We start from the raw sequence: 14,224 nt of genomic DNA on the forward strand, positions 1-14,224 counted from the left end.
GTTCAATAGAAACATGGCTCTGCAAAAGAAAGGAGACTGAGAGCTGGGTATGTGCAGTAATCCACTGAGAACTGTTCCAGCAGCTCTGCTGGCAGGATCACATACCTATCTAGTAATTATTTTTAGGTCTCACTACTGGAATCCATCTTAAACAGAAAACTTTGTGTGCATTATATCTTCTGTCTATGTGCAGAAAGAAATACAGAATATATGCATGAAATCTAACCTGTCATCAGTGGTGGGATGTACATGCATAGATGGAAGACTAGATCATACCATATGGAATGTAGTTTTTATTTAATAATTTTTTTATTTTTATTCATATCTCACTCCTACTGTTTAATGTTTCAGAGATTTTCAAATAGAAAGTGTCAAGCCTTCTCCCACATATATTAACCGAGGCTTAGAAACACGTAAGAGACTTGGTTCTTAATCAAAAAATATAGAACCACTTCATGAAAAACTGCAAAGTCTAATTTTGCATAAAACCTATTTTGGCAACACAAGTAGTAGTTGTTAGCTACAACACATGGGAGCCTCTGCCTTACTCTCAAATATAAATTTAAATAAGAAAAGTGAATGGGCAAAAAAACCAGAGCCAGTAAAGTAAACAGTGTGTGTGGCAGAAAACAGCTGCATTTACATACTATCCAGCTTCTGGTGAGAAGCCAGAGACCTTCCCATGAAATCATTCTGTGCCTTCAATGCTGCTGCAAAGCTTCAGGGATTTCTAATTGTATAAACAGATAAGGAGAAATGAGATTCATTGTCTACGTCCAGCCAGTGCTAAAAGTGGTGATTGCATCTCAGCCTCAGTCATTTAGAATATGAACTTTGTGACTAGCAATTCATATGCATTTACCAAAATTGTCTCAAATTCAACCAGCTGGCAGTTTCTTTTCAGTCTGATTATACAGTCAGCTTCCCAAAACTAAAGCATGTACAGTAGATCTCATTCCTCTGAAATACAGTTAGATGTTTGGTTGTCTTTGATTTTACATAATGCAGGTCTTCCAATACTTCTATTATGATAAAATTCTAGTGCTTTAAAAATCTGCCCTTCACACAAGCCTAAGCACAGATATTTTAAAATTACTTACTGTACATCTCAATATTTTGTTAAGGCATGAACAATGGCATATGAATGGGAACAGCTTTCAGAAAAGCATATCTTTTTGATGAAGGCCAGTCCAAGCACATCACACCAAAGGACTAACCTAAAGCCAGAAATGACAATGTTGTGACCCAAGAATTTTAACAAAAATAGTTGAAACAAAATGGATTTTTTCTCTTTTTCTTCCTTTTTTTCTTCTGTGTTTAAATTACATTACTCTTAATGTCTGTTTAAAGCACCGGTTGCAGTTTTGCGCTTACCACCTCTTCCAAGTGACTTTGGATAACTCATCTGCTTCTTTTTCTCTGAATTTTCAGCATATGAAACTTTAAAAGGTTTCTGTTTCTTTTTTTTTTTTCTTTTTTTTTAAATGGCTGTTGCAAAATTAAGAAGATCCAGAAGTGGTCAGGGGCCTGGTCTAATGCACTTTCAAAAGTCCATTATAAAGATGAATATAAATGCGTATGATAGGTTTTTCCGTAGACCCACAAACCACGCTTAGCTATAAGAAACATATTGTGCATAGTTATTTTTTTCTTCAGAGTGATATGTTTGTTAGACCTACATTCTCAGTTTACCAGAGTATGGGAATGTCTACTTTACTAAAGCCAGGATCCTTTCGCAGTTCCCAGTAGGTGTCATTGGTAACCCAAGCTTCTCTTTGATTAGCGTCGATAACTTTTCTGTAGAAAGGGGAAAAAGAGATAGAGAGGGGTAAAAGAGTTTTGACCAAAGATCTTTGCTCTTTTGGAATATAAAATCAAATTCCATACCTCTTTGATCTAACTCAGTATTAGATCCAATTGCATATTTCTAAAGGACACAAGAGCAGTCAGAGATTTAAAAACAAAAAACAACCTCTTCCTATATCAAAAGAGGAATATAGAGAAAACAGTCAAGACTGCAAATCTGTTGTCTGATCTGTGTGAGCATTTCTTAGAGCCACATAAAACCTCTTTGTCCATTACAGATTCTGATTAAGTGCAGGGGATGATCCAGTAGATGTAGCTTGCACAATGTAAGTGTTTTACCATTTACTTTTTTGTCTCCTCTGTATTTTGCCCACCTTACACTACAACTGCATAAAGCACTTTGAGTCTTTTCACTTTTGATTCCCCATGCTGAACAACAGGCTACTTGGTATGATGACCCCTTGTTTCAGAAGAATGCTTAATTAAAAAACAACCAACCAAAAAGAACCCCCAAAACATCCACTCAAAACTAAATAAATTTTAAGTGTATACATATACATTTATATATACATTTTATAGAGATACATATGTATGATGTTGCTGTTCAGGCCACATGTTATTCCTTGGTTTATGTGGTGGTTTAAAAAAATAACCTAGTTAAATCTTAGATCCTAATATTATACTTCTATTCCACTTCAAAGCTCAAAAAAGTGGCCAAGGGGTGCAGTAGGCTTGTACAGCTGTTGCCCATTGTGAGAATTTTTATGAAGCTTTGAACTATGTAAAAATTGCTTCAGCCAGAGATCAGGTATCTGATTATCACTCTTAAATCTGCCACTTTCCAAGCTTTCATGATTCGCAGACTATGTTGGTAGCAATTCTTGTAGTTCCTTTGACCAGAGACTTACTACTCAAAAAACAGACTCACTTAAAAAATTTGGGTACATATTCAATGCCATTTTCTTCCATGTACCGCCTCCGAGCTCGTTGGAGTTCCTCTATTCTTTGTTTCTCAGATGCTGCTGCTTCTATATTTCCTTCCTCCAGAAGCCTGTAGGAATAACAGCAGATCCTATAGCATACCAAGTCTAGTACAAGGGATTTTCTACCATCAGTCACCACAAAAGACAAGCAGAAGCCAAGTCTGTTGTTTGTGTTGTACTCACTTTCAGGTCTAGTCCGAGATATCACTTCCCAGCTACATGTACTTGACCTAGAGCCTAAGACATACACTTTCTTCAGTAACTTCAGCGTATCACGAAAGCTGAATCAAGTACTGCCAACTGAGAAGCAGGAGGGAATTAGAGTTGCTTCCATTCACTGGTGGAGGGCATGAGATTTAGGAGCCTCTCTTTCAGTTGATGAGGAATCTGCCCCAAGATTGCACTACAGCTCTACTGTATCAACAAGAAGCTTTCTACTTTCCCTCAACTGGTTGAAGCAGAAATTTCACTGCAATACTGAGTATCTTCTCTACTAGCAGAATCCTCTAAAGCTTAATTCAGACTGTAGTGAAGACACAGACAAAATTCAAGACTCAGCCAAACCCAACCGTAAACCCACCAAATACTAAGTGTATAAATAAACATTCTTGCCTTTGATCTGGCCTGAATCGTGCGTCTGTTTTAGGAAGAAGATCTTTCAGTAAAGGATCTAATTCATTGAGCTCAATAGCAAACCTGGTGAAGCCATAATAACGTTCATAATTGGTTGGCATGGAACCTGTATGCACATGAAAGAAAAAAAGCTTTTTAAAATACTGCTCTAAATATGCAAGAAACTCCTTTCTTAAATTATGACAGAAATATATGTTAATATATTTTACAATTAAAAAGCATCAAAAGCTGTTCTCTTGGTGGAACAAAATTCACTAAATATTAAGTGCTTATCCTGCAGAGGTTGTAATTACATGCTAATAGATTCAAAACATTTATGATCTTCCTTCCTTTTTAAATAAACATCAATGTTTTCAAGATTTTCAAGTCTAAAATAGTTTCCTGTCCCCCAGAAAGTGGACTTACCAAATGTCCTTCTAAAACCTAAGCTTAACTGATCTTCAGACTTAGTTTTGGAACTCATAGACTGATTCAGCACTGTCCAACACCTTCAGCACTAAGAATAATGACAATTCCTGTATAATGCATGTATGAAAGATACTATAGATGCAAAGGTTGAGTAATTCAATCTCAATGCCTCTAAGTAAGAAGTAAGGAAGTTGAAATCACCTCCTAAAATCACAGACACTCACCATCTCTGAAGACCAATCATTCAGGCTAATAAACTATTAAGACAACAAACTCAGTAAACTCCTATTTGTTGAATCTAAGTAAGTTACCCCCCTCTGTGTGAGAAGGAAGGCAGGCCGGCCCAGAAACCCAATTTTTCTCTTAATTTTATTCTTATGTTGACCCCAAGACTGCAGCACATTTGACCAGGAGTCAGACTGAGATGTAGAAGATTATGCCCTGCAAGAACATTTCTATTTACCATTATTATAAATTCATGTTAAGTTCTTGTTTATTTGTCTAGTCAGGAATTTAATTACTCCAGTAGCATCCCATGTATTTAAAATGAAGGCTAAATCAGCATTACATAGTTTAGGGTTACCCTTCAATGCCTGCCAGAGTTTATTTCAAGCTTCTTACCTGGCCTCCATATGCATTTGGCTGAAGGTGCAACCCCACAATAAAGGCCTTCATGCCACTTGCCAAAGAGGCGATGAACCACCTTCCCTTCTTGATCTATCACAACACCCTGGACCTCATTTACATTTGAATTCCAGTAGTTCACCTGCAAGTTTAACAAAGAATTACTAGTTCACACTGGTTTTCACATTACCCATTGTACCATTACAGGTACAGCATGAATCTTGGGGTGTGGCACCCACTGTCCAAATTTTGTATTATAACAGCTCACCTGGAACCAAGAATACCAGCATTCAAAATTCAGATGACCTGAATATTAATTTATTTAGTATATGAGAAACCCTGACTAATTTGCTATGTGGTTTTGGTATAAAAGCATCCAAATTATCTGCGCATGTGGGAACCAGGTTGTCATTCATTAACCCAAATCCCCCAAAATTCCATTAAAATGACACTTTGCCTATCAGAGCCAGCTAACTCTCCTCTTCCTATATGAAGAAATACTGAATATAGCTGAACCGGTAAAAGAATCCTTTGATGGGTTCTGCACACTACTGTTTGCAGTAGGGAAGACATTAAGCCAGTATTAATTGTTATTTGTTGATTTGCTTCTCTTAGACACATTTATTTCTTACACCTTCATCTAAGAGCCAGTTGCCCATTCCCAGAACTTACATCAAAACATGCAGTATGAAGATAAACTTATTTTTAGGGAAATTAATCGATAGTAACATAGCTATATAGGGATCCATTTTTATATATGGTCCTTGCCTGGATATTAAAATACTACAAACCAAAGCAGCATTATTTAATCTAAATAATCTAAAGAGAGAAAATATTGGCTGACAAATTCTAATAAAGGCAGATGCAAAATGGCACAGTAATGTACAGTGATTTTGTGTTTTCATTGGGACAATAGACAAAAATATTGACATTTGATTTTTAATCTAAAACCAACAGTACAGCACACAGCTATACAGCAACAGAGCACACTGAGATCAAATGTTCAATGGAACAGAATCATACTGCTTGACACAGCATTCTCATTAGACAATTTACATGTTTATGAATGTTGATAAGATAAAGATAAAATGTGGAATGTGGATTTCAAGAATACTGAAGAAACAAATTGATGTATGCTTAAATTACGCAGTTTTATGAATCTAGGATATATATTAGCATCTATATGTTACCTTGACAAACGTGAGTTTACAAATACAAACGCTGCTTTTTGTGTTTCTGATGGTTATCTCTCCATAGTGTTCTATCCATCTTCTTCCACTAAGAATATTATGTATGCAAGTAGTGACTTTGTTCCAGACATAGTAGTCTCCATACCTAAGAACAGATTATAAAGTAGTTGGTAACATGTATTAATCATGATCATTGCTGACAAAAAAAAAAAAAAGAAAAGAGTAAAACATTGCTCCATTATTGTAAATACCAGACCATATTCCTCAAAAATGTCTGAATAGCTTACAGCAATAAAGTACTGCTCCTGAATACATTACTAACCTTCTTTAGAGAAGCTCACCTAAGCTCCAGTGCATAAAACTGCAAAATGGTGCTAAGAACCACAAATCAAGACCTTATGAACAACTAAAGCTGTGTATGGCATATTCAGTGTCCTCAGAGCATTAAATACTTTGGCCACAAATCCTATAGTGGCAGGACAGTGACCCAAAGATCAACATAAGGCTGAATTGAGGCTACAATACAAATAGAACAAAATAAATATAGAAAGGAGCTCAAGGAAAGGAAGTAGGAAGCCAGAAGCTCACTGGCACATCACCCCTTTCCCTCTCTAACAGCTATCCAGAGTTAGAGCATCTCTAATGCCAAAAAAGAGAATAAAATGAGGGAATTATATTGTGCAAGGCACATTCTTCTTCAGAGCTTAGGGGCAAGCATGAAGACAGAAGGCAAAGTTGCTCCTGAGTGCATTTACTTCTATTTGATGAGAGGGATAAACAGGTGAAGTGGAGTGATGCCATAGCATTAGAGGCAGAAAGAAAGACTGGCTGCAATGTACAGGTAGCAGGATTAGTACTGCAAAACCAGCAGACATGTCTAAAGTATCCTCTCCTTGCATATTATTAGGATTTACAACTTGAAACTAGTCTTACCTGTGGTGAAACTACTACTTCTCACTAGTCTGTCAACATCTGAAGAACATGCTTTGGTTGATCAATATTTTGGAAAGAAGACCTTATCAGGTCACTAGTGGTTGTTCTGAAGGAACACTTAGCAGCATTGACAGCCTCAGGACAGTGTTTGCTGCCGAGAGTCCTATATTGCAGCTTTGTTCTGAACAGCTGACCACTACTGTACATATATAAAACATGGGTTCTCGCTCCTGAAGCATTTCTATCTCCTTCTCTCCATCATTAACTAGAGAGTTTGTATAATTCTCCTCCAAAAAATGAAATGGATCTTTGGGCTCAAAAATGCTTCAGTAACTCCACCTGAACACTAAGGGGAGATCTGAGCTAAGCAATAACTCTCACCAGAATAATTCATGTGATGTCTGCATACACTTTACCCAACCCATTCATAAAGCAGCACAGATTAGATTGCAGCAAAAACTGTAAACACAGGAAAAGAGGACAGTAGCTTACTTTGGAAGAGTCACATTCAAGGTTCCAACTGGCAGAATTTCCATTGATTTCCCCCAGAATTTGTTTTTCCACCTGATATCTGAATATAATAGTGAAAGATTTACAAAACTGAAATGACCAAAGTCTCCCCCTTGCAGTGATCTATGTGGCACACAAGATGATCTGTTCTAGACCATCTGTTTCAAAACAGGGCAGCAGACAGTATGAATTTGCCATGAAAATACAAAAGAAAAAAATACAACTAGAAAATTACATGAGGTCAGAAAAACTAAAGATATGTTTAATTTTCTCCTAGGAATCACATTAGTGTCAAATCTCTCATTAAAACATTCAATAAAAATTAAAGGCATATGCCAGAGGATATGAGAGAAGGAGCTATTTGTTCAACTGTGTAAAAAGAACCACTTGTGTTTGTAAGAAATAGTCATTTTCTTGGTAAAAAGCTTTTAAGCAGAAAAGTATACAGACTGCAAGCAACAAGGGATGTTGTAATACCTCTGCTCACTCTTAAGAATGAGAATTTGGAGTGAAGTAAATTAGACCATATGTTTATAATATGTTACTGCAAAATAATAAATGTTGAGTGAATTCTAAATGCAAAACTCAGCTTGAACAGACAAAGTTTATACTTGCTAAGAAAAAAGGAATTATGCTTTTGAATAAAAACGTGTACCTTGCCAAAACACGAAGTTCTTCGATTCACAGTGACAGGCCGAAATGGGAGGATGGTGGCTAACCTGGAAAACAGTTTGGCTGAGTTACAAACATTTCATTTTTATTTCTTAGACAATACAGTTGTTACTGCAATATGAAAAGACTAAATAGCCCACACTCTTTAGTAGCCTATGCTAGTATGAAAACAGATACAATTTACATGGTTGTACTGAAAACACTTTCTTGTGATTACTATAAAAATGTATACCTGTAGCATTTAATTAAGATCGCTCATACTACAATATTCATTTTCTATTAAGAAAGCAAACCATTCTAACTAGAAAGAAAAAAATGGGATTATTCTATAAAATGAAGAAACCAAAATCTAAATATAAACAGGAGTGTCTATATAGAAACATGCTTTACCTGCTCTGAGAAAAATCGAAATCCTTTGTCTTCTCTAATACATTCATAAGTTTCACCAAGCACTGGGTTAAATGGCTTGCTTCCTGCTCTGAAGTATGTAGAGGCATAGCCAGATGCTGCAAATGCAGCTATGAGAACCTGTGAAAATATAGACAAGAACATGAGAACAGGCAGAGATTCCTGTGTATATGCCATCACTATGTGGTATCACAGAACTCACTCTACTCAGAGTGAAAACTGGATTAATGAACCATGCCTGAGAGTGCATCCCAGCCAGAACCAGTGTAAGCTTTATTTATTTTGTTGATATAATTTCTTTTACTTCATGGCCTCAGTCAGTATTTCCATAACCCCTGAAAATTACAATCTGCACATGATACTGTTTTTCTACCTTTGATCAGGCTTATCACTAATGATCTAAAACAGAGACCCAGCTCTAGTCTTTGCTCCCTGTGAATAAATATTAGATGATAACTTCCAAGTACAAGATCACATACCATTTTCATACAGAAACTATTTTACTTAGTGCCGAACATAACCAGCTCTCCCTTAGAATGGCCTTAATGCAGTTACCTCCGGATCTTCCACACGTGTGGCCTTATCAGACCCCTGGTCTACATCTACAACCAAAATTTAATACTCTTTAAGCCAGGCCTAGGTGGGAGTAATAAACTAAGTCACACGCTGTGGTAATTTAGATTACAAATCCTGTTTGCAGAGTTTAAAAAAATCACAACAGGCAGTCAGAAGTCCAAATAAAACTTCAGAACAATACACCTATTGATAATGTTACCAGCGAGGCAAACTTTAAACAGGTTCCCCTCTCCTCATGAGCTTTTACATGCTTTGTTTTCTGTCCACTGTGTGCTCCATTCTCTATTCATTTTATATTCTTCAGAAATGGAGCATCAGCAGAATTAATGCTGTTTTCACTGGCTATCTTCAACATTAAAAACCTTAATTAATTGGTTTTAATTGATTTTAATTGATTAAAAATCAATTACCTTTTTCAGGTAATTTCAAACTCTTTTTGAATTTGACTGTAAGCCACTACAGAGAAATGAGAGGGCTTACTATCCTTACGATATAGAGAGCAATGGAAAGAAAAGAAGTTTCCACTACTTTTTGATGCTTAAGATACCAAAATCCTGATTTTTCAGAGAACAGTGAACAAGCAGGTAACATATTCACAGCATTGCTGCTACTAGCTTTGGGTATTCAGCACTTCTGCCACATAGTCTCATATGCCTCAGCTTGGGTGTGCAGTTTGCATTTTTAAGGTGCTTGTTAAAAATTTAGCTTGTATTCCCAAGTATTGCACTAGACATCGGTAGCAGAGAAGGGGATTGAAACCACATTTCCAGGGCAGCTTTCGGTTGCAACATGGCTTTTTCTTCCTAAATTCTCCTTACTCCTTCAATAGTCACCTTCCAAACTTTTAAACAAAGGAGGCAAACAGTCTGCTGCACTCAGTACAACCCTGTCCAGTCCTTACATAATCTCCCTTTTGTGAGGGACAGATTCGCAGAATATTCTGAGTTGGAAGGGACCCACTAGGCTCATCTTCTGAATCTTGTAGGAAAACAGAACGTGAAGATTAATAATCCAACCCCCTATCATAAGACAGGTTCAACTTCTTCGGTGGCAAGGAAAAAATACCAGTGTTTACAACTCCTCACTCTCCTGCAGGCCTTGTGAACATGGCAGTTCATGGACTTGAGTGTGTGATTGCATGACAGCCACAGGAAAGCTCTCTTCTCCCAGTTATCCACAGTGCTGCCAACTCACACCAGGAAACACCAGTTATGTTCAGGAACAACACTGCTAACTTCCCATTATAGCCTTTCTCAGCCTCTTCTGAGGAAAAGGAGACATGACAGATCAAAGCACCCTGAGAGCTGAACGGAGGTTGTTGGCTGTCAGTTAATAAGCTAAGGCATACTTAGAGGACAGCTGAAGTCAAGCTGCCCAGGCAAACTTTGTTCTGGTGTTTTGAAACTTCCCTATTAGAAATTGCCTAGAATGACATCTTATTGCCACCTATATTGACCATAAGCCAGCCACAGACTTGATTAGCTGTTGGAGGCTGCTGGACTTGATCAGTCATAACCAAGAGAGGATGCTGCAGAGTTAGAAACCACCAATGCCTACATACACAGTCATAAAGTGTGAGATCAGTCTTAAATAAATGTCACAATTGCAGGACTTGGATTGAGGTCAAGAAAAGTTCCTCAGCCCTGTTCAGATCAAACCTGCCACCTATAATTGTTCACAGCATTCTTCTGACCCAGCAGGGAGGTCTGTTGTCTGTGAACAGGAAGAGCAAGAAGACCCTACACAGACCTCCACTCAACAGCTCCCTTTTTAATACAGACAGAAATGCCACACTAAATTTATTACCATGCGTTCATAAGGATCATCTGTTTCAGAGGCCTTGTCCAAGAGTTCACTGTATTCCAGCTCTTCACAAAGATGTTGCAAGGTATTCAGAGGTTCATTTAGCTCAACTGGCATGGATACTTTGGAAAGATCTTTGCCAATGTTATTTCTCAAAATATTCCACAGATTGATATTACTGGTGTCAGGGCTGGGAGCTGGGAGACAAGTTCTCCGCCCATTTCTGAATGCGCCTCCAGTCAGCTCACCATTAAGAACTGGGAAGGGAAAAAAATATTATCTTAAGAAAAACAGACTTCTCCATTGAACCAAATCACTGCCAGAACAAGCAAGCCCAGCTACACTGTTTTCAGCTGAGTTGGTCCTGTACAGACATGCAGTAATTCTGGTACATGAACATAACCAACGTAATTTCCCAGTCTGAAACACAGCATACTTTGCCGAGAAATGTTGTCTGCAACACTGGTGTTGTCCTCAGATATATTGTCACTCACATCACTGATATAAGATTCATCATCAGAAGCCTAAAACATAAACAAAGTATCAATTAACTCAAATACATATAAAATATACTGCCAAATTAGACAGAAATAGTTAACTGAAACACAAATAGTCAAAGAAATAGTCTCTACCCAATTAGTTTTTAACTAAATCAACTGTTTCAATCAGCCCATACTGCCAACGCACTAAAAGTGTCAAAACAAATGCTATGTTCTCCTCATGTTTCTGAATTCTTTATTCTGAAGCCAAATAGAGACACTGGATCTGTAAAAGACGGCTTCAAGTGAGATCAGAGATGACCAAAAAATTGTGACAACATAATGAGCTGGGGATGGGAGGTGAGAAGAGAGAGTCAGATTTGTGCTCTTTATAAAAAACCAAAAAATAAAATGGAGCTTGTGTTTCAGAAAAAACAATTATATAAACACTGACCTATCATTTTGCAAAACAAGAATCCCATCAGTGTTAAGACTGATTTTAAGAAATGTTTTTAACAAATATTTTTTCAGAAATATTATTTTTTCCAGAAATATTATTTTTGTCTACTTCTTTCATTACAGAGAATAACTTTATATGCATAGTAGAAGGCTTTTTTTAAGAATAATATTTAAAAATCTAAATCCCTTGTGTTGTCCTCCTTCCACTGATTAATTTTCTTAATTCCTTGATGCTTAACATCAATGGACACAGTAGAAATCATCAGGTTAGGTAGGGTATTGTCTTGTATAACATGCCAGACCTAGTGTGTGCTATATAGAAAAACAAAAGCCAAAATACAGTATAAATTCTTCATGTGTCCAACTAGAAATCTTAACCAGTGTCTGTTGCGGGGGAAAAACGCGCTGGGAAGCAAGCAGCTGACTCGGTGTGAGTGATAGAGGAAGCTCCATCTTTATTGTTAGCTCAGTTCTTCTTTTATACGGTACATGATAAATGTGCCTATTCATCCTTTAGCATTACCTAAGAGAATTATCTAAGCTCTAAAAGTTACATTTATATACTTCTTCTGCTTGGGGTTGCAGCTGTGAAGAAGTCTTCTTTATTCTCAGGAGAATTCTTCTTTGTTTTCCCGATAGCCTGTCCTTGGGCTTGCAACATTATGCTGAGGAGCTAAATTCTAATGCTGAGAAGCTAAATTCTTGAGGCCTACTTCTGCTCAGAGTTCCCATAGTGCCTTGCTTGACTCTTGCTCACACAATGCTCCCTTGGGGCTGTGCCCCTGTTCCCTTAGCCATTCTTCAACAAGTGTCTAGTGGAGAACTGGGAGGACCAAAGTGTTGATTTGCATGATCTGCATAGTCAGACATAACTATTCTGGTCTATGCTATCCTTATCTGAAACTGCCATAGCCTAGAGAGGACATGTACTGAACATAAGCTACTGATAGAAATTACTTTCAAGTCAGTTTTTCATTTCAGGGAATTTCTACACCCCTTAACAAGGTAGTCTCAGGTTAATTTATCTACACCTTACACATTCTGATACCTTTTTATTATAAATAGCATTACAAACAAAATAGTAAATCACTATTGGTAGCAATACCTGCATCAGTCCAACAGCAAAGCTGTAGCATGCTGTCATAGCCTACCTCATTTTCTGATGAGCTGGCAGACAGAAGCACTTCCTGTGCATCAAAGAACTCTGACACAGATTCAGACATAGAGAGCCTGCTTTCATTAGAAACTTGCTGAGACAGTGGCAAACTGACATGAATTTGTTCACCTGTCTGTAAATAAAGCACAGAAAAATAAAAGTCTTATTTCTAATATAAAATAAATATTTTTTCTATGCCAAATACAAGCACAGATAGTGTGATAGCAGTGAGATACATGTCTTCATTTCAGGCCTGCTCAGCATCTACTGCCAAGTTTTAGCAATGGGAATAATTGCAGATCTAGTTCTCTATCCAGAGGAATGATTTTGTGGACAGTAGCTGGATTATGTCAGACAAGTTCAACCATGAAGTACAGATGAAATGACACTTGGTCATAACAAATTACATCACTGGGAACTAGCTTTGATACAACCAAAATTCAAATCTAAAGCTTTATAAGGTTGGGGAGTTATAAGTTCCATTCCAAATAAATGCCCTTGCAAACCAGTTTAGAAACAGTCTTTGAAATGCTTGAATAGTCAGGAGGATGGCTATAATATATATTTAGAGGCTTTTATCCCATGTTTGTACTCCAAATCTCATTTGAATTACACCATTAACACTGACTCAATACTGCTAAAGAGAATGAACTCTCAATGGTTTATTATAAAGATAATGTAACAGCAAAGTCAAGGGTTCAGAACTGTGTTACATGTATATCAGTAATGGGGCAAGCTACTTTACTGAAATATACCTTCCTCTTCCTGCTACTGATGGGAAATACACCAGATTTCAACACATTACCCTGCAGGCTATCACATTAAGAAAAATTAAAATTCTCTCCCTGTACCATTCTACCAAAGGACCTGCTGCTGTCAAGGGAAACAGGCTTCTGACTTAATCCCTTCATTTATACAGCATGTTGCTTCTGGGAGATAATAGAGATGGAAAATACTGAAGCCCTTCTGGACACAGTTAACTCTTCAGACTGCAACTCAATCCCCATTATCTTATTGCAAAAGTCCTGAATACGGTTTTGGTGACATCTTATCCTGTAGAATTATTCTATACAGTTACTGCAAAATACACAAACAAAATAAACAAAAAAAACCCATAAACAAATCAACACGTCAAAAGTCATTCCTTCTTCATTGGGACTTATGAGCTTGTTGATGGTTTGTGATACTTGATGAATTATAATGAAAACAGAAGGTCATTTCACTCCAAACTTTACATGAAGAGGTTAATATTTTGATGTTTTGTATAAGCTAGAGGGACTTGGAAAGATAGATACACCCCTACCTGAAAAAGATGCTCACACAGGTATTATCTACGCACTGCAAGATTTTATATATATCTATAACTATATTTATCTCTATATATCTATAGATAGAGATATACAGAGATAAATATATATAAAACAATCCAGAGAAGAACTGAATGAGAGATCGAGAAACCTCCTTCAGTCAGTGTGCTGGTTTGAGCTGAATTAGAGTTAACTTTCTTCACAGAGGCTACTATGGAGCTATCTTTGGGTTTTGTGCAGAACATAGAGCTAATAATGCAGAGATGTTTTTGTTATT

The 14,224-nt window shown here is 37.1% G+C and overlaps 1 protein-coding gene across 1 annotated transcript; it reads right to left on the bottom strand.

Moving 5' to 3' along the window:
* Positions 1-1,483: 1,483 nt before the first annotated feature.
* On the bottom strand, positions 1,484-12,773 carry LOC103801664 (oxysterol-binding protein-related protein 6; the record flags this gene model as incomplete). Its single annotated transcript, XM_009074086.1, has 11 exons — positions 1,484-1,797; positions 2,735-2,857; positions 3,402-3,528; positions 4,452-4,596; positions 5,645-5,789; positions 7,070-7,148; positions 7,743-7,806; positions 8,150-8,287; positions 10,550-10,803; positions 10,983-11,070; positions 12,636-12,773. Coding segments are annotated over 11 exons (1,410 nt in total), but the record flags the coding sequence as incomplete, so codon positions are not given.
* Positions 12,774-14,224: the final 1,451 nt, after the last annotated feature.

The sequence above is a fragment of the Acanthisitta chloris genome, unplaced genomic scaffold, assembly GCF_000695815.1.
Source record: "Acanthisitta chloris isolate BGI_N310 unplaced genomic scaffold, ASM69581v1 Scaffold28234, whole genome shotgun sequence".
Lineage (NCBI taxonomy): Eukaryota > Metazoa > Chordata > Aves > Passeriformes > Acanthisittidae > Acanthisitta > Acanthisitta chloris.